Raw genomic sequence first — 17,992 nt, 5'->3', positions numbered from 1 at the left:
ACCATAATGTTAGCTGATGTTTTCTGGACGGTGGCCTATTTTTCAATTATTTTCTACACTGCACATATATTCTTTTAAAAACAGAAAGGAAAAATCAAGTCAATTTTCAATTCTTATCTATAGTGATCTTGAAAAATTAACCCCTGCTTTCAGGGGAAGATTTGCGGTGCATAACTTAGTGGAGAGACATATGATTAACTTAATTTTATCTAATTGTGGTTGTGATGAACAGGAGAACTGTCCTGATGTTTCCAAGCCCTTGCTTTAATGGGTGGCCCCACTCAGGTAGAGGTGCCAGCACTGTTTGCTCATGCTCAGTACCTTCTCTACGGGAAGGCTGGTGACCCATATTTGAGTGAGATTTTAACTCCTTTAAGGAGAACATGTGTATCATTGGGTAATTTCTGATAGTCATTATCTTTATTTCTTCTTTTTAAACATGTCTCTAAATTTTCAGCTCAGCATCAGTCTGGATCAGAGTGAATTATGGGAATGTTTCTGAGCAGGTCAGCAAACTCCTTCTCGAGTGAGGCTGCCAATGCAGCTACCTACAATGTAGACACCCAGGTTCTTGCATTTGGACTAGAGACCAGGTCTCTCCTTAAAGTCGTCCATCCTGAGGCACTCTAAGCCTTTCATATCCTGACTCACCTTACCTTGTTCGCTCAGACCCACCTTTTCACTGATGTATTGATTTATTCATTCCATAGCATACCAGGTGTAGTGCTATGGATTGGAGAGACAACACTGAACCAAACAGATACACTTACAGGAGAACTAACAGTCTCACCAGGGAGACAGACAAGTAGATATGCAGTTTTATAACACAGTGCCAAGATTTATAATAGGAGTAAGAACAGGATGCTATGGGAACTTATAAGACAGGTCAGCCAGGAGAAATCAAAGGAGGCTTCCTGACAGAGGTGGTGTCTGAGCTGAGACTTGCGTGATGAACTGAATCCCACCAGGTGCAGGAGTGGTGGTGGTGGTTGGGGAAGGGGATGAAAGAGAGAGTTCCAGGCAGAAGGGACAGTAGCTACAAAGACCTGAAAGCAAAAAAGTGACAGAATCACATTTATGTTCAGAAAGATCGTCCTGGCTGCTGTGAAGAGAGTGGATAGCAGGCAGGGAGGCCAGCAAGGAGGATGCTGAGAGATGAGAGTGACTTGAACTGACCTAATGGCAGAAAAGTAGACAGGCTCAAAAGATAGTTGATAGATAAAGTTATCAGAGCCCAGTCACTTATTGGCTGTGGAGATGAGGGAGGAGTTAGGAATGACTTGGACAAGTTTCACTGGGATGAGGAACGCTGGAGTATGAGTTTACCAGGGAGGGAGAGAGGTTCCGTGTGGGTTGACCTAAGTGAAAGTGTCCAGTGGGAGATTTTGGTCTCAGAAGAGAGATCTAGGTTCAAGGTATAAACCTGGGGATCATCGTGATCCAGGTGGCAACTGAAGCCAGGAGAGCGGCTGAGCCAAGCCAAGGAGAGAGGGGAGGGAGGATAAGAAGCAACACAATCTAGAGCAGAGTCCTGAGAAATGGGCCATGGGGGGAGGCTGAGGTGGACTTCCAGCAGAGGGGGAGACCGGGAGGGAGGGGCATCGCAGAAGATAAGGAGAGGGGAATGGTGTCTTCAAACGTTGTGAACCATATTTCACTGACTAGAAGATGCCACGGATTGTAAGACATCAATATTTTATGGCCACTAAGAAAGAATGCTGCCAATTAAATGGTGATTCCCCAGTGCATGGGGGTACCTTTTGTTCTTTGGTAATCATGCTAGAGAATGAGAGATGAGTGTGGGTGTAGGGTTTGTCCTTGCTTCTGATTGGCAAGCTGGGAAGTCATTGCTCCGGGGATGTTACTTGCAAGCAGCCTGCCAGATGCTCTGTCTCCTGCCCTTTGACACTTTTCCCAAGTTGCATGGGTCACAAACATACTTCTCATTTGCCAGAACAGTCTTGGGTTTGTTTTGAGTCCGGCAGGTCCTCCAACACCCGATTCTTAAATCTCACTAACATGATCTAGATGAAAAATGCTGCCTTGTCAGGAAGAAGGGTTGCATGATTTTCACTGTGAAATACTTTTTGTGGTAGGAAACTACCCTCCATTTATTGTTTCTGTCAAAACCTTTGCTTGGGAGACTTTTTCCAAGGGGCATGTTGTCATTTCTGAGGATGCACTTATTTATTTTCATGGTCAGTTTCAACCACAACATGGTTGTCCTTTGCTTTAAGCAATAGGTATGAAGAAGTTGTTTCTAAACCAAATTTGCACAGATAAATTCACATGTTAAATACACAGGAAGAGCTATCATTTTCTTTTATGGGCTCTTTTATAATAGAAAAATGACTACCAGATTTGTTTGAGAAGTATAATGCTCAGATGAAGTAATTTTATTAAGAATCAGGCAAGATTACCAATGCTCTTCTACTCATAGTAGTTCTTGCTTAGTTACCCACTACATCCCAACAGGAGTTTTATAAATTCTGAATCTCTCATTAATATTCAGCGTGCTCACTCAGGACAGTCTATCCCTGTAAGAGCCACTTCTCTTTCCTGCCTCATTCTTTCAGGGGAGAGAGTGGGGTGCTCGCTCAGAGCTGGGATTATTCATGATGCTCTGCTGGAATATTAGGTAACCTGTTCAGTCTCATGAGCCTCTCACCTAGATTTCTATGAGTCTGTGTGTTCTGGTTACCTACTTCTAGGTAACAAACCTCCCCTACATGAGTGGCTTAAGAAATTCATTTTTGTTTCTCACCATTCTGTGGGTTTTTGCTCAAACGGTTGGTTCTCACCTAGGCTTCCCACCTGTGGTTGTAGTCCAGTGTTGGCTGGGGCTGCGGGCATCTGATGGCTGAGCTGGGCTGAGTGGCCACAATGGCTCATTTTCATGAGTGGCAGAGGCTGGCCGTCAGCTGAGAACTCAGCTGGGCTGTCCTCCAGAGCACCTCTACGTAACCTCTCATGTGGCTCCTTCTTCCTAAAACATGGTGGTTGGGTTCCAAAAGACCAGGCAGAAGTTACAAGGCGTCCTATGACCTTGTCTCAAAATCCCAGACACCACGTCTGCCACACTCTATTGCTCAAGGCCAGGGACCAAGGTCAGTCCATATTCAGGGGGAAGAGAACTGGGCTCTGCCTGTTGATGTGAGTTGCAGTGTACAGATGGGGTCCATTTTTTTAAAATATATTTTATTGCATTTTTACAGAGAGGAAGGGAGAGGGATAGAGAGTTAGAAACATCGATGAGAGAGAAACATTGATCAGCTGCCTCCTGCACACCTCCTACTGGGGATGTACCTGCAACCAAGGTATATGCCCTTGACCGGAATCGAACCTGGGACCTTTCAGTCCACAGGCTGACGCTCTATCCACTGAGCCAAACCGGTTAGGGCCAGATGGGGTCCATTTTTTGTCTACCATTGTGTGTCAGAAGCAGAGCATTCTCTAGAGCAGTGGTCGGCAAACTCATTAGTCAACAGAGCCAAATATCAACAGTACAACGATTGAGAGCCAAATTTTTTAAACTTAAACTTCTTCTAACGCCACTTCTTCAAAATAGACTCTCCCAGGCCGTGGTATTTTGTGGAAGAGCCACACTCAAGGCGCCAAAGAGCCGCATGTGGCTCACGAGCCGCAGTTTGCCGACCACAGCTCTAGAGGAATAAGATTAAATAAATATGAAAGGCAGGAGAGGCATTGTGATTCAGTGGAGGGAGCTTAGGGAATGAACTGGCCAGTGAACGGGGTTCCATTCACTGCTTGCTGGTTGGGTAGGACTCAGTACTGGGGAGCACACACTGAATGAGCCTATCTCCACGGAAACCAGGTAGCATCCACAGAGAGAAACATTCCCATCCACCGACCGCAGCCCTAAATTAGTCCACTCAGTTGACTGAATCACAATGTGGTAAGGGAATTGAAATAGCATGGTTTTAAAGGCATATTTACCTAAAAGCTCCCCCACACACGTGCCCTCCTCATATGGAGTCAGTAAAGCCATCTTCATATATCAGAACTGCACATTATTTCACAAACACAAGGAGAACTGTGCAGAAATGTGGCTAGGGCACTTGTTTCTCAGCCCACATGGTAGAAATGCTTAGAGGAGCCTGTGCCCAAGGCGTACTTATACACCTAGAATCACACTGTTGGGTATTTAAGGAAAGGTTAAGTTCTTTCTGTCCAGGTGCTTGAAAGTCTGATTGCCTTTGTAGCCTGAATTAGGAAAACCGCTGTCCTGTTGATCATACTGCATCCCGGTACCTGGTTTCCAGCTGTGGAGTGTGGCAGGGGTTGTCAGGGTTACCTGTCACCCATGTAGCATTGTTTCCTTCCCCCTGCATACTCCTCTCTGGCTCCCCGGGGATTTGCATTTGTGTTTATCTGTGCTGAAAATGTAGAGGCAAGATAAACAACACTTCAGGCTATTTATAACCAGAGGCTATGTCAGGAGTGAATTAGGCTTTGTGTTAGACATATGTTAAAATGTTGGTTGCTGGGCCTGGACGGTGGCTGAGTTGGTTGGAGCGTCATCCCATACACCAAAAAGGTTGCAGGTTCGATTCCCAGTCAGGGCACATTCCTGGGTTGCAGGTTTAATCCCCGGTTGGAGCGCATACGGGAGAAAAGCGATCAATGTTTCTCTCTCACATTAATGTTTTTCTCTCTCTTCCTTTCTCTCTAAAAATCAATAAACATATCATCAGGTGAGGATTAAAAAATATACGTTGGCCACTGGGAAAAGTAGGAAGAATATCCTCAGGTGTGAAAAGCAGATATTTAGAGACTGATGGAAGTTTGACCCAGAGCATGGCTACGTGGGATAAGAACTCTGTTGATTTATGAAAGACACTGTTGTGGGATGTTAAGCATTTTAGGATCCTGGAGATGCCATTTATATAGGGCCCATATTTTTATACTACCAGGAGGGCAGTTGGCAAGGGTGAGGAGCGTGGAAGAGGTGTGGGTGAGAGGGTGAGGAATGGGGCCCCACACAAACATGAACTAAATGGGGCAGTGGACAGACCATGGGAAGAGATGGATCCCGCTCTTCTCTGACTTCATCCACACAGATCATCCTAAACAGAGGAGACCTCGCCTGTTCTTAGCTCCACCGAAGAGTCTACACCCTCCCCACAACAGCCTAATGTAGACCCATAGTTCCCCTTCCTTTCTCATTTTCTCTGAATATGGCGAGAACTCCTACTGTGCCAGGTACTGTGTTACGTGGAGGGATAAAATGCATGAATTCTCATGCTGGGCAACAGACAATAAGCCAACAAATACATAATGGAATTCCAGATTATGATTGTGTTTTTGAAAAATGGTGTGTGTGTGGGGGGGGGGGGTGCTAAAGCATAACAGGGGTTTCCCATAGGATGTTCAGGGGGTAACATGAACAATCCCAGAGTCATTGATTAAAACTTTGACATGTATTTTGTGGTATTTTAAAGTTTCTTAAATTACATATTTTTAAGGTTCAAATGAAAATCACTATTGCCCTTTCTGAGCCCAAGCTGCCAAACACTGAATGGACAACATTTCTGGGGAGCAGGGGGGAGCCACCTGGATGGCTGACCCCTCCTGGACCTAGACGACGCTTTCCTCATCACCACTTTCTCTTCTTAGGGAAAGGAGATGTGTTTGGAGACGTGTTCTGGAAGGAAGCCACCCTGGCCCAGTCCTGTGCCAACGTTAGGGCCCTGACCTACTGTGACCTGCACGTGATCAAACGGGATGCCCTGCAGAAAGTGCTGGAGTTCTACACGGCCTTCTCCCACTCCTTCTCCCGGAACCTCATTCTCACCTACAACTTGAGGAAGAGGGTGAGCAGGCAGTTTCAGTTTCCTCTCTACCTGGAGTAGTCCGTGTGTGCTTAGGATGGCCACGTGGCCAGGATAGTCCTGCCGTGGTCCCTTAAGTGGAACCCTTGGTTCTATAGGGGTTCCGTTCACTGCTTGCTCTTCGGAGCTTTTACTATAAAGTGAGGGGGAGAGAATGTTACTAGGTTAAAAGATGGGTCAGATTTGGAGCAGAATAGATTCATTCCTGAGTGTGTCTCTGGACTTTCCCCCAACAATATCTAGACCTTCTGGCATTTAGAAAAGATAATATGAGATCGTTAGTTAAAAACAAAACAAAAACAAGGCTCCATTAATGAAAATGAATTCTCTCTGGTGACTAGGACCCCCCCGAGTGGTGTGAGGATGTTAGCCAGCTGCCAATAATAATTTTTAAAGGTATGAAATGATATAGTTGGGTCCAGAAAATAAGAAAGCAATGGAATATGATGGCCTAGAGAATGTTTTACATACAAATGCCAATTTCACTGGTTGAGGAATATTAGTAGTTTGGGGAACCAAAAGATTTCTCATATGAAGTTGTTTTTAGAGCCCTCAATCAGAATTGCTCTATCTGACTGTGAGGATCAAAAGATTTGTCTTGTACTCTAGGTTTACCTGATTGATTTTCTTGCACTTTATTTAACTCTTTTATTTGAATTGGTACCAATGTAGCTCTGGACCTATTGGAATCATCTCAGAATCTTACCCCCCAAGCTCCGTATCGCTGTTAACATTGTCCGTATTGCCCCGACGTTCCAAGATAGAAGCCCTGGCCCCATCCTGATGCTTTTTCTCCCCCTCCCACACCTCGGGTCACCTACTCATCAGGTCCTGTTGGTTCCACCTGGGCTTCCAAACCTGCGTCCACACTGTGCTTCCCCCTCTGGGCTCTCCCTGAGCTCTCGGGACACAACGCCCCTTGATACAGACCCTCCCCACATCCTGGATGGTGCACGAGGCTCCAGACACACCTTGCATCTGTCCTCAGTGCAGTGCTTTCTTGTCTGGCCACTTCAGTGTCCTTAACAACTGATTGGATCCGCCCCTCCCCTCTGTAAAGATGATTCCCTCCCACTCTGACTACAGGATAATGTCTGTACCCTTCAGCCTGGCTTATATGGTCTTCACATCTGGCCCAAGCTTGACCCCAAGCCCTAAGCTCAGTCACTCTTCCCACACCCACCTCTGCCACCCTGGGAACTCCGTGCAACTCTATAGCCACCCACCCCCTGGGCACAGCGCCTCTGCAGGCGCTTCCTGGGCCTGGGATTCTTTCCTCCCTTTCTGTGTGAGACAATGCCTGCTAACCCTTCAGATTCTGCTGAAATGTTTATGTGTTCACTCCTCAAACCCAGGACATACCAACTGAACTCGACAAACATATAAAACTGAATAGCACTCAGCGCCTGTCTCCAGGAACCTGGATCTCAGGGAAGATGGCCACAGGGAGCACAGTGCAGCACATGACGCTAAGTACAGGGAGTGCAGCTTTCACAGAGGATCGTGGGAGCATAAAGGGGGAGTACAGCTAAAGGGGCAATTGAGGAGAATGTGGCAGGGGGTGATACCTGAGTTGAGTCTTAAAGGATAAGTTTGCCAAAAAAGAAAGAGAGAGAGAGAGAGAGAGAGAGAGATCCAGTTGGAGGGGCAGTTTGAGCAAAGGCAGAGAAAAGAAACAGCCTTTGGCCTTCCAAGTCCTTTATAAAAGATTCTGCCTGTCATTGGGCTATCCCAACAATAGGCTTCCCGGTATTTTAAGTCCCTTGCCTTGCCGTATGAGTCTCTGCTCGGGGACCTGGGAGGGCTTGGTGCCTTGATGGCCCAGGGCCCAACCCAGTGCAGAGAATTGCTAAACATTTGGGGATGGCGAGGGGAAAGGGATGGGATCTATGGACTTTGGTTTCCACATCATAACACGTGAGCTTGTGGCTAGGTGATTTTTTTGGTTCTGTGATTTGAAAGTGGGTCATTTAAATTCCAGTGGGGAGTGGGCAGGGGTGGAGAAGAGAGCATTCACAGCTCTTCTTTGTCTGCGAACATGGGATGCTCGCTGGTGATACTTTTAGCCTAGTAGCATCTCTTAAAGTCTATTTTCTGATGTATTTCTTCTTTTTATGAAAGCAACTTGATTATAATCAACTTTCAGTGTTGCTGATAATATAGGTTGAAAAATGTGCAGTTTGGGTTATTGGAGGAGTAATCATCTTGGAATAATTGTGGAGCTACTCTGTCTTTAAAAACTAGGACGACTGACCATGAAAACGACAACACCTCAGTGGTCAGGTTGTGTTTATAAGTCCAGAATGATTGACAGCTCTGCAGAAGAGAGGGCTTGGGGGCCACAGTTTTGAAGGCCTTGTGGAGAAGTTTAGGCAGGTCTGTATAGCCACAAGAATTAAAGCTGCAGGCAGTATAAGAAAGATCTTGGAAAGATCAGAGCTGCCCAATGAATGCAATAGGCAGCTTTGAGTGAAATCGGATTTCTTGTCCTGAAGGTATGCGGGCTTCCCCTAGGGACCACTCAGACACATTTCAAGGGGACTTAGGCATCCGATGGAGAGTCACATTAGTTGACCTTCAAATTTCCTTTCCTACGCAATTGCCAATGAGTCTGGTATGGATGCAAGAGAATTTTAGGGAGATCCTTTCTATAAAGAGGCAGCCATTCTTTTTCTTGGAAAAAAAGAGGCTTGTCGTTTTGGTATTGCCATTGTAGTCTCTCATTGTGTCCTTCTGAGAATTAATTTATAGCTACATAGGGCATAAAAGATGAGAACATTACATGCATGAATTATCCTTGTAGCTAATTTTTTTTTCTGGCAAAGTGAAGTGTATTCTTGTGGTTGTTTCTATCTTGGCAAAATCAAGTGTGTTATTTGCAAAGATTCCTAAGAACACGGTGCCTCTCACATCTGCTTGGGGGATTGTTTGATCTTGCAGGCCTCCTCCAGGGCATAGCAGCAGCTCTGAGCTGGAAGGTGCCTCGGTGGCCATCTAGTCTTACCTGAATTTCCCCACCACCCTCGTCTCACAAATACCACAGCGGGGTTAATAATGGACAAGAAATGGCTCGTTGACCAGGCTTCTTCCTGCATCTCACAGCTCATGGCCTTCTCTGGCCTCTGTGTCTAAGCCTCATCCTTATATTCCTAAACCCACGTGTGTGAAACGCAGCTCTCAGCTCAGCTCCTGGGACCCAGCTCCAGAAGGGCACTGTCACCTGACTCTATTTCCCCAAAAGACACCTGAGGTTATAGGCAGGGATGAAGAGGGCAGAACCTGAGAGCAATCCAGCATTTTGACCTCTGGTTTTCCTTGCCTGTGGGCACCGAGCCAGAGGAGACCCCAGTTTGCATCCTGCCTCTGCCATTCAGTGCTCCTGTGAGTTCCAAATGCTATCTCATCTGTGAAATGGGGATGATGAAAAGTTCCACCTTGTAGGATAACTGTGAGGGTGAAGTCAGATAATACCTGCAAAGCTTTTACACACAGGGTCCAGCACATAGTATGTGCTCAAGTAAATGGTGGGTTATTATGATTTTGTTTTGTTGACTTGACACTCTGCTCCACTCAACTCTTTATTATCCGGAGCCTTTTGGAAAATAAAAAAGGCAGTTCCTCTGACTTTGTTTATGCAGGTGCTCGCTCTGCCCAATGTTCTGTGGGTGAGTTTTATTCCAGGGTTCTCTGCACCTCTTGCAGCAACGGAGGGACCAGCTGACCTGGAAAGTGGACGCCGTGCTGGCCTCACTGTCATTCAAGCTCCTGCCCGTGCGGAGGTCAGCACTCACACACTGTTGGCCATTGCATTCATGGGGAGGACAATTAGGCTGGTCTGACATCTCAGGTCAGTCACCAGGGAGTCAGGGTTTTGTCAGGAGGAAAGCACAGCATCTTCTTTCTTCTGAGGGAGGTGATATGTGGTTGTCCACGAAAATAAGGGGAAGTGGAGCCCGCCCCATCCCAGACCCGTGGCTATTTGGGTGCCAGGCTCTCCTGGCATTTTCCTCCAGGCCCCGAGTCAGCTTCTAACTGCAGTCAGAGCTTTGCACACTATTAATAGCAACATCCTTACCAACTCCAGATACCGTGCAAGCTACGTCACAATGTCAGGATGAGCTTTATGTCAGCTTCTTAAATCCTCAGAACAGCCTCGCGACAGTACAGGAGCAACCCCGTTTTTTAAGGGAATAAACTAGGACCCTGTGGAGGAGAGAATCACTCTTCCAAGGTCACCCCGCTGATAGGTGGCAGGTTCCAAACCCTGCTCCTACCCCTCCTGCTAACGGCATCCCGTCCCGGGGTCGCCCTCCGTCAAGGATGGCTCTCAGCTTTTCCCACAGGGTGGACTTTGGCTTCTGCTTTCTCCCTGTCTGTTGATTTTTCAGGGGTGGCACAGGCTGTCTCCAGAGTATCTCCAGTGACCATCTCTACCCCCAAGCACACCCAGAAACTTGCACAACAAAATCACAGTAATATCCCAGGTGGGGAGACATACGACATTTCCCCTCATAAGGACACAGTGCTGGGTATGCTGGGGAGGCATGACACACTTCACTTTGGTTAGGCAGCAGACTAACCTGGCCATGGCATTAGTAACTTACTGGGAAGACCACCAGCTTTGGGGCTGAGGGCCTAGGCTTGAATCCTGGTTTGGCTACTGACTTGTTGTGTGCCTTTAGGCGAGTTCCTGAACTATTCTAAACCTCAGTTTCTTCATCTGTGGCAAGGATCTTATAAGAGTTCTTCCTTATTAGGTGTATTGAGAAGATTACATATTTCAAAACAGCAGACATTAATAGTGACATATAGCACAGCCGGCGTGGCTCAGTAGTTGAGCATCGACCTATAAACCAGGAGGTCATGGTTCGATTCCAGGTCAGGGCACATGCCCGGATTGTGGGCAGGATCCCCAGTAGGGGGCGTGCAGGAGGCAGCCAATCAATAATTCTGTCTCATCTTTGATGCTTCTATCTCTCTCTTTCTCCTTCTCCCTTCCTCTCTGAAATCAATAAAAATATATTTTAAAAATAATAATTAAAAAAATAAATAAATGTGGCATATAGCTGTAGGAACCACTCAACACATACACATTTGTCTCCTCCTACTGCCTGTCCCCTCTCCTGCCTTCAGCCTCCTCCACCCTTGGAGGTCTCAGTGCATGCTTTGCTCCCCTGTGCTTATAACCAGATCCTTCCTTTAATCAGTGTTTCGCTTGGGCCCTACTTCCCTTTCAACATGGGATGAGAGTTCATGCCCGGATGTTAGCTGGGGGGATTGGGTCCTCCAGCTCATCCATAGGACTTGGAGGAAATGTACCACAACTGACAGGTAGGTAATTCACAGCAGTCAGTGCACCAGATAATTGGCATGTAGGTAATTGGGTGGGTGGGTCTCGTTCTGTGCGTGGGCCTTTCATTTTAAAGCTAATATTGTTGTGTATTTGAGTGTTTTTGCCAGTGTTTGCTTATGTTAATTTGTCCCAGGATGGATTTTTCTTAGCTTGCTAAGGTCCCAACCTAGTGAGTATGGGAGGGAGCGGGGACTATAGTTACTGGTGCTTTCAAAGCAGGGGCCTCCTAAATGCCTGTTTTCCAAAACTGAGGTTGCCATAGTGAACTGTCCTGAATGCTGTATGTATATTTCTAGCTCACTTTAACCAAAGGGAATTTTATTCTAGAGAAGAGGTCAAATCATGGAGGCTCAGAGAGAGCGCTGCTGCTCATACGTGGCATGGGGAAGCCTTCCATTTTCTCCCTGAACACATTCTCATGGGAGGTTGGTAAGATGGAGAGACCGCAAAGTCAGGTGCTTGGAAATGCATCTCCTTCCCTGTTGAATCATCACAGCCTGTTTTTAAAATGATCTCTACAGAGCCCATATTTTCCTTGTCATCCCTCCATCGTGAGAATTTCTGAGGAATTAAAGTCATCTATTAGACTGTCAAGCCATAAAGATAATAAAATCAGGGTATTGGAACAAGAGTGGGGAAGGGAACAGATGATGTGAGTGATAAGATCATAATTCTTTCAGGACAAAATGTAAATCAAAGCCAAGTCCCTTTTTCCTCAAGAGGATCAGGGAGCGATGTTCAGGACCTATGCGACCTTCCCTGGAACCTCTGAGAACCTCCCTATACTAACCTCTCAAACCTAACAGTAGGGAGTGGTGGTTAAAATGTGGACTCTAGAGTCATAACACTTGGGTTCAAAGCCAGGATGTCCTTAGTGACCTTGGGCCCATTAGCAACCCCAATTCATTCATTAATAAAACAGGGCAGTGATATACCTTGGAAGGGTGCTTTGATGTAGCAAGTTCTCAATGTATGTGTTGCTGTCATTATTGTTTTTGATGAGCATAGCTTTTCTGGAAATGCAGAGACCCCATACGGTGATAAAAGTTTTAAAAGGGGAATAGGCGCTGGACTTTAAAACCTCGAAACCTTTCAGACAGATGATTCCAAGATCTGTGCCGGGACCTCAAGGAGCACCAGACAGCCAGGTGGTTCATCAGTGGGGTTTGGTTGAGAACAGTGCTATTGGGCTCATCACGGATCTGATTTCCTCCAATGGGTGGAAGGAATGGTAGATTCCTACATGGATGCCTAGGGAGGAAGCTGTAATTTATCTAATCACTTAGCGATCTTAATGTATTGTTACGTAGTGTGTTTATCACAGATTACAAAGATCTGGCCTAGTTTAGAGGACCAGGAGGCCAATGCAGTCCTTTGGGGAGTAATGTACCTTCCCAATATTTTCTTAGAAGTGCGTGTTTGACTCATAATAAATAGGGTAATGCTAATGAATCCCAGATCACGGGTTCAGTCCCCACTGAGCAAGTTGGTTTCTTTGTTGTTAATCCTCACCTGAGGATATTTTTTTCCCACTGATTTTTAGGGAGAGTGGAAGGGAGGGAGTGAGGGAGTGAGAGAGGAACTTCGATGTGAGGGAGAAATATCCATTGATTGCCTCCCTCATGCGCCAGGAATTAAACCTGCAACCCTTTGGTACAGGGGCCAGCGCTCTAACCACTGAGCCATGCCAGTCAGGGCCCTACTTCCCTTTCAACTTGGGCCCAACTTTGGCTTATTGATGTTTCAGGTGGTTAGGCCAGTGTTTCTCACATTTATTTGGCCCCTGAACCCTTTCTTGAGTTATATTGATAAGTATCTATTATCTATTACAATATACCCATCAACATTCATCAGAGCCAATTTAGGAAACAGAGTCTATGCTCTTTAATGTCTCCTCTGGCTCAAATGGTCCGTGACCTGTAGAATGGACAGGTCTTGTCTGTAGAACATCAGGAAGGCAAAGATACACCAGCAATGGGAGTCTCGCTTATTGGGTTCTCAGTAAAATCCCACAGGGATTACTGGCCAAGCCTCCCTGCTGTCTGCACATCCTCCTGAACTCAGCTTCCCCCACCTGCCCCCAAGTGCCCAGCAGCCCATCCATTTGCTAGTGAGCAGCAAGACTTATGCTATCAAAGAGCCTTTGGCCCTCATTTTGGCGGCACATGTGCTAATATAAGGCTCAGCAGGCTGTTTTCTCCCTGGCTTCGAAGTCCCTCCTTGCAAGCTGCTTTCTCATTCTTTTATTGACTCAGTTACATTTTGTGTTCCTGCCTCATCTGCCATGTTTCTGTGCTTCCATGTTCCCATTTAAGCACTTCCTCCACTCTTCAAATGTTGCTCTTTGGTTTTGAGCATGTCTTTATAAATGTCGCCAGTGAGTCATGGAGGTTTTCATTCTAACCCGTGCTTTTAGTAAGTGGAGAATCGGGAGTTGAATCCAGGCTGCCTGTCATAATAATAACTACCTTCTAAAATGTTAGATTAATGCCCTGGCCAGGTGGCACACTTGGTTGGAGCATCATCTTATACACCAAAAGGTGGCAGGTTCAATTTGTGGTCAGGGTAGATACCTAGGTAGTGGATTCGATCTCTGGTTAGGTGCATACAGGCGGCAACCTATCAATGTTTCTCTCTCTCCCCGCCCCCCTCCTTTCCTCTCTAAGTAAATCAATAAGAAAAAAACAGCATATTGCCTGGCTGGCATGGCTCAGTGGTTGAGCGTTGACCTATGAACCAAATCACAGTTCGATTCCCAGTCAGGGCACATGCCTGGGTTGCAGGCACGATCCCCAGTGTGGGGCATGCGGGAGGCAGCCAATCAATGATTCTCATAATGGATGTTTCTACTCTCTCTCCCTCTCCCTTCCTCTCTGAAATCAATAAAAAAATATTAAAAAAACACACACATATTGTGTGAGATTAAAAATAAGTAAAATAAAAGTTTAGATTAATGGAAGCAAATGCTAGTTCAACCCCTCCAAGGGGGCTTTGAGCATGTGCATCTGAAGCTCACACACAAAATCTGTCCCAGTCCACATGTCCATGCAGACCATTTCTGATGTAATGCGTGCCACGGGTCCACCCAATTTTGATGTTTCTCACTGCAAACTTTGTTGTCTGCGATTTGCTTGTTACTAGTGTCACTTGCTGCTGTTGTTTTGCCTGTACTTAACTTAGACGTCTAGAGTGGACTTCTGAATCCATAATGGGGCCCTGTCTCCACACAGCTTCTCTTTAATCTCTCTCCTGTAGGTGAGGCCCTGTCTACTGATCCAATAAGCATTGGTCACCTTCTCTTTGTAGCTCTCATTATACTTCCATTCACTGTTCACTGTGTGTCTTTTGCTGCCTAGAAGCTCCATCTGGGCTGGGTCCTGTCCTGATTGGTTTTCTTAGAGCTTGGTACTAAGTAAGCATTTAATAACTGAATGGTTGATGAATGAATGGATGGATGGATGAATGGACAGACCAGCCAACCAATCAACCAATGAACATAAAAGTCCACCTACCGATATTGGACATGTCACTCCCTCTCGTATTGCTATAGATTTTAAAGCCTTGACTGTAAGATGGTATCTGTAGTGAGTCCTCTTTTTCTTTCTCCATCTGAAGCTTTGCCTTGTGTCCCATACTCATCCTTCCCCCTTTCCTTTCCCCAGGCCCTGGTATAGATGGCTCTCCACCTCCGTAGGTACCCTGGATGCTCTCAGGGAGCCAGAGTGAGCTTTATGTCTCTTCCAGCCTCATTCGCACTGTCCCTGGCAATGGTACAGGGACCCAGCGGCTCCTCAAACCTGTCCCTTGCCAGGCTTTTACATCCCCCAGACTGTCCCAGGCTGCCCACAGTAGCAGGAGCTGGCATATGTTTCATGACATTGCATTTTGAGAAAGGCCCTGGCTCCAGGCGGCGTGCAGGATGTGGTGCCTCTCCCCTGGAGACCGAGCAGGGATCCTGCATTCTGCCGCGGTTCCCAGCACGCTTCCTGCAGATGCTTACAATAGACATGAAGGCACCTTCTGGTTCATGGAGCATGACCGTTTAATAGAGGCCACTTGGTGGTGTTGTAGCACCTAAGACCCAGCACATCCCAGGCTGGAGCCCGTCACACACCAGGCGCTTCTTGCTGGGAAGGTGTGATGGCGCATCCTGACCTGTGGGCCCTCAGTGACCATCGGGATGAAAAGTGGAGTAAGCAGGGTCCCAGGGACCCTCAGCAGCCAGAGGGCGTCCCCGGGCCTGGGGCAAATCCCACGGCAGAGGCAGGGGTGAGAGAATAACGTGGAAAAAGAGAGACCACCTGAAGAATTAGGAGATGGCATAGAATACTAAAAACCAGTGGTGACGGATGTTAACCAGATATATTGTGGTGACATTTTAGCAACATATACAAATACTGAAGTATTATGTTGTACACCTGAAACTAATAGAATGTCATAGGTCAATTATATCTCAGTTTAAGAAAGAACCGGAAAATCCTGGCAAAGAAAAGTGGATGCCAGAGGATCGGAAGCTCGCAGCAGGCCACACAGTGAACTCCCAGTCTTTCCTTCCCCAAGCCCCTCACTCAAGCACTGGAGAACCTCTGCCATAAGAATTTCATTTAACCTTTCGTAAAAGAGATGGTGGTCAAAGACTCGAGAGGTGTGGAGGTGCTGCTTTCCTCAGACACCGTCCCTATTTGGTTTCACTTGGCTCTGAGTGGGAGCCATTCTCTTCCAGCCTCGAGCAGGGAGGATCTGGGGAGAGAATTGGGTGAAGGGTTAGAAAGGCTCCCGTAACTGCACTTTCAGGAAGATGAGTGGGTTTTGCAACTATTATTTATCGAAGAGCAGTGTCTGCTCTGCACAGACGGACTTCTTGCCCAGGAGGCAGATGCCTTTGCTAACCCCAAACTGTGATCCGGCTGGAAGAGAAAGCCGGGAAGGGCTTGCATGCCGAGGCCAGTCCTCCTAGTCCTCCCTCCTCCAGGCCAGCGGAGCCCGGAGCAGAGTGGCTTTATTTCGCTATTGTGCTGCCTGTTGAGGCCGAGGGGAGGCTGCCAGGATGCTCATCCTCGGCTTGGTGTTTAAGCACTTCCTAATCCCGCTCTGACATTTCTCTCATGTTGGAACCTGAACAGGATGCTTGCAGCTCGAGGCCTGCAGACTAGCTGGAGGCAGCTCCTCATGACCTATTGTCCTGAGCAACAGGACTCCTTGGAATCTGTAACCAGTCATTTCAAGCAGCCCCGACTCACCTGGAGCTGGGCTGCTTCCCACCCCCATGCATGGCCTCCTTCCCTCTCTCCCGCTCTGTGTGCTCAGGGCCTCAGAGGGGCCAGGGCACCAGCAGCTGCCCTTTATCACTGCACGGGCGTGGCTACTGTCCCCTTCTGCAGAGCCAGGCACTGTTTGCACGTTTGCATGCATGCCCCTCTCATGCTCATGGCTGGACGTTTGCAGGCTTCTCCGTGCGTGGACTGGTCTGTCTGCTAGTAGTGCTGCTGCTGGGGGGGGGGGGGGTGTGTGTGTGTGTGTGTGTGTGTGTGTGTGTGTGTGTGTGTGTGTGTGTGTGTGTGTGTGTGTGTGTGTGTCTGTACACTTTCTTCTGTTAGTGATTAGTCTTAAAGGAGACAGCACACTCTCTCCGCTTCCTCCAAATGCTCCGGGGAGAATCCTTCCTTGTCTCTTTCAGCTTCTGGCCAACCATGGCTTGTGGAAGCATGGCTACTCTCTGCCTCTATATGCTGGTGGGCTCAGCCCCTCTGTGTGTCAAATCCCCCTCCTTTCTCTTCCAAAGACACTAGAGTCAGCCCTAGCTGGTCTGGCTCAGTGAATAGAGCATCGGCTTATGGACTGAAAGGTCCCAGGTTCAATTCCAGTCAAGGGTATATGCCTGGGTTTCGGCTCCATCCCCAGTAGGGGGCGTACAGGAGGCAGCTGATCAATGATTCTCTCTCATCATTAATGTTTCTATCTCTCTTTCTCCCTTCCTCTCTTTCTAAAAATCAATAAAAATAAAAATAAAAGACACCAGATTCAGGGCCCAGCAGAAATCCAGGATGATCACATCTTGAGATCTTTAAATCAATTACAGGTGTCAAGATGCTAGTTTCAAATAAGGTCATGTTCACAGGTGCTGGGATTTAGGATGTGGACAGATTATTTGGAGGAATGCAGTTTAACTCACCTTTTTCCTCTTCTTCCTCCTCTTTTTCCTCTTTCTACTCTTCTGTCGCCTCCTCCTTCACCTCTCCTGCTTCCTCCTCCTTGGGTGCCTGCCCAGCAAAGGAATTCCTTTGTTTCTTAAGAAATACACCTGTGTGAGTTTTGCTTCTTTTCCTGCATGGTTCTTGGAATACGGTCTACGTGGTTAATCCTTTGATCTCAGGGTGATTTATCACTTTCCTTTGCTTTCTCCTAAGTCGTGTCTTTTTGAACCCAGTGGAACTCGCTGCTTGACAGAGTCACAAAGCACAGGAAGCACGGGGACCTCAGAAGAGAGCTTTGTGAGACATTAGAGAGGACGTCCTGCTGACAGAGGATGTGAGACGCAGTAGTAACACCTGAGGGGGTCTGGACTCCCCTTCACACCGATGAGTAGGAACAACCCCTAGTTGACCTCCTAGCTCTGATCTCTGTCCTTTTCTTGTTCTAAGACCCCTGATGGTTCCTTACAGTCTCAGAATAACGTCCTGACCCAGGGATCTTGGGAGAACTTGTACTTCCAGCTCAGAGCACGGTGCTCCTTCGTGCCGTGGCCTGATGCCCAGCGCCACTCTCTGACGGTTACAGAACATGCTAT

The 17,992-nt window shown here is 47.1% G+C and overlaps 1 protein-coding gene across 2 annotated transcripts in view; it reads left to right on the top strand.

Moving 5' to 3' along the window:
• The window catches only part of KCNH1 (potassium voltage-gated channel subfamily H member 1), a 260,944-nt gene that overhangs the window by 195,255 nt on the left and 47,697 nt on the right, over positions 1 to 17,992 (top strand). For both annotated transcript variants that reach the window (XM_080649229.1, XM_080649228.1), the window contains exon 10: positions 5,638 to 5,834. In XM_080649229.1, coding sequence (XP_080505355.1) covers positions 5,638 to 5,834 — 197 coding nt within the window. The remainder of the gene's footprint in view (positions 1 to 5,637; positions 5,835 to 17,992) is intronic.

Source organism: Plecotus auritus, assembly GCF_963455305.1.
Source record: "Plecotus auritus genome assembly, chromosome: 12".
NCBI lineage: Eukaryota > Metazoa > Chordata > Mammalia > Chiroptera > Vespertilionidae > Plecotus > Plecotus auritus.
This window is presented reverse-complemented; position numbering and strand designations above follow the sequence as displayed.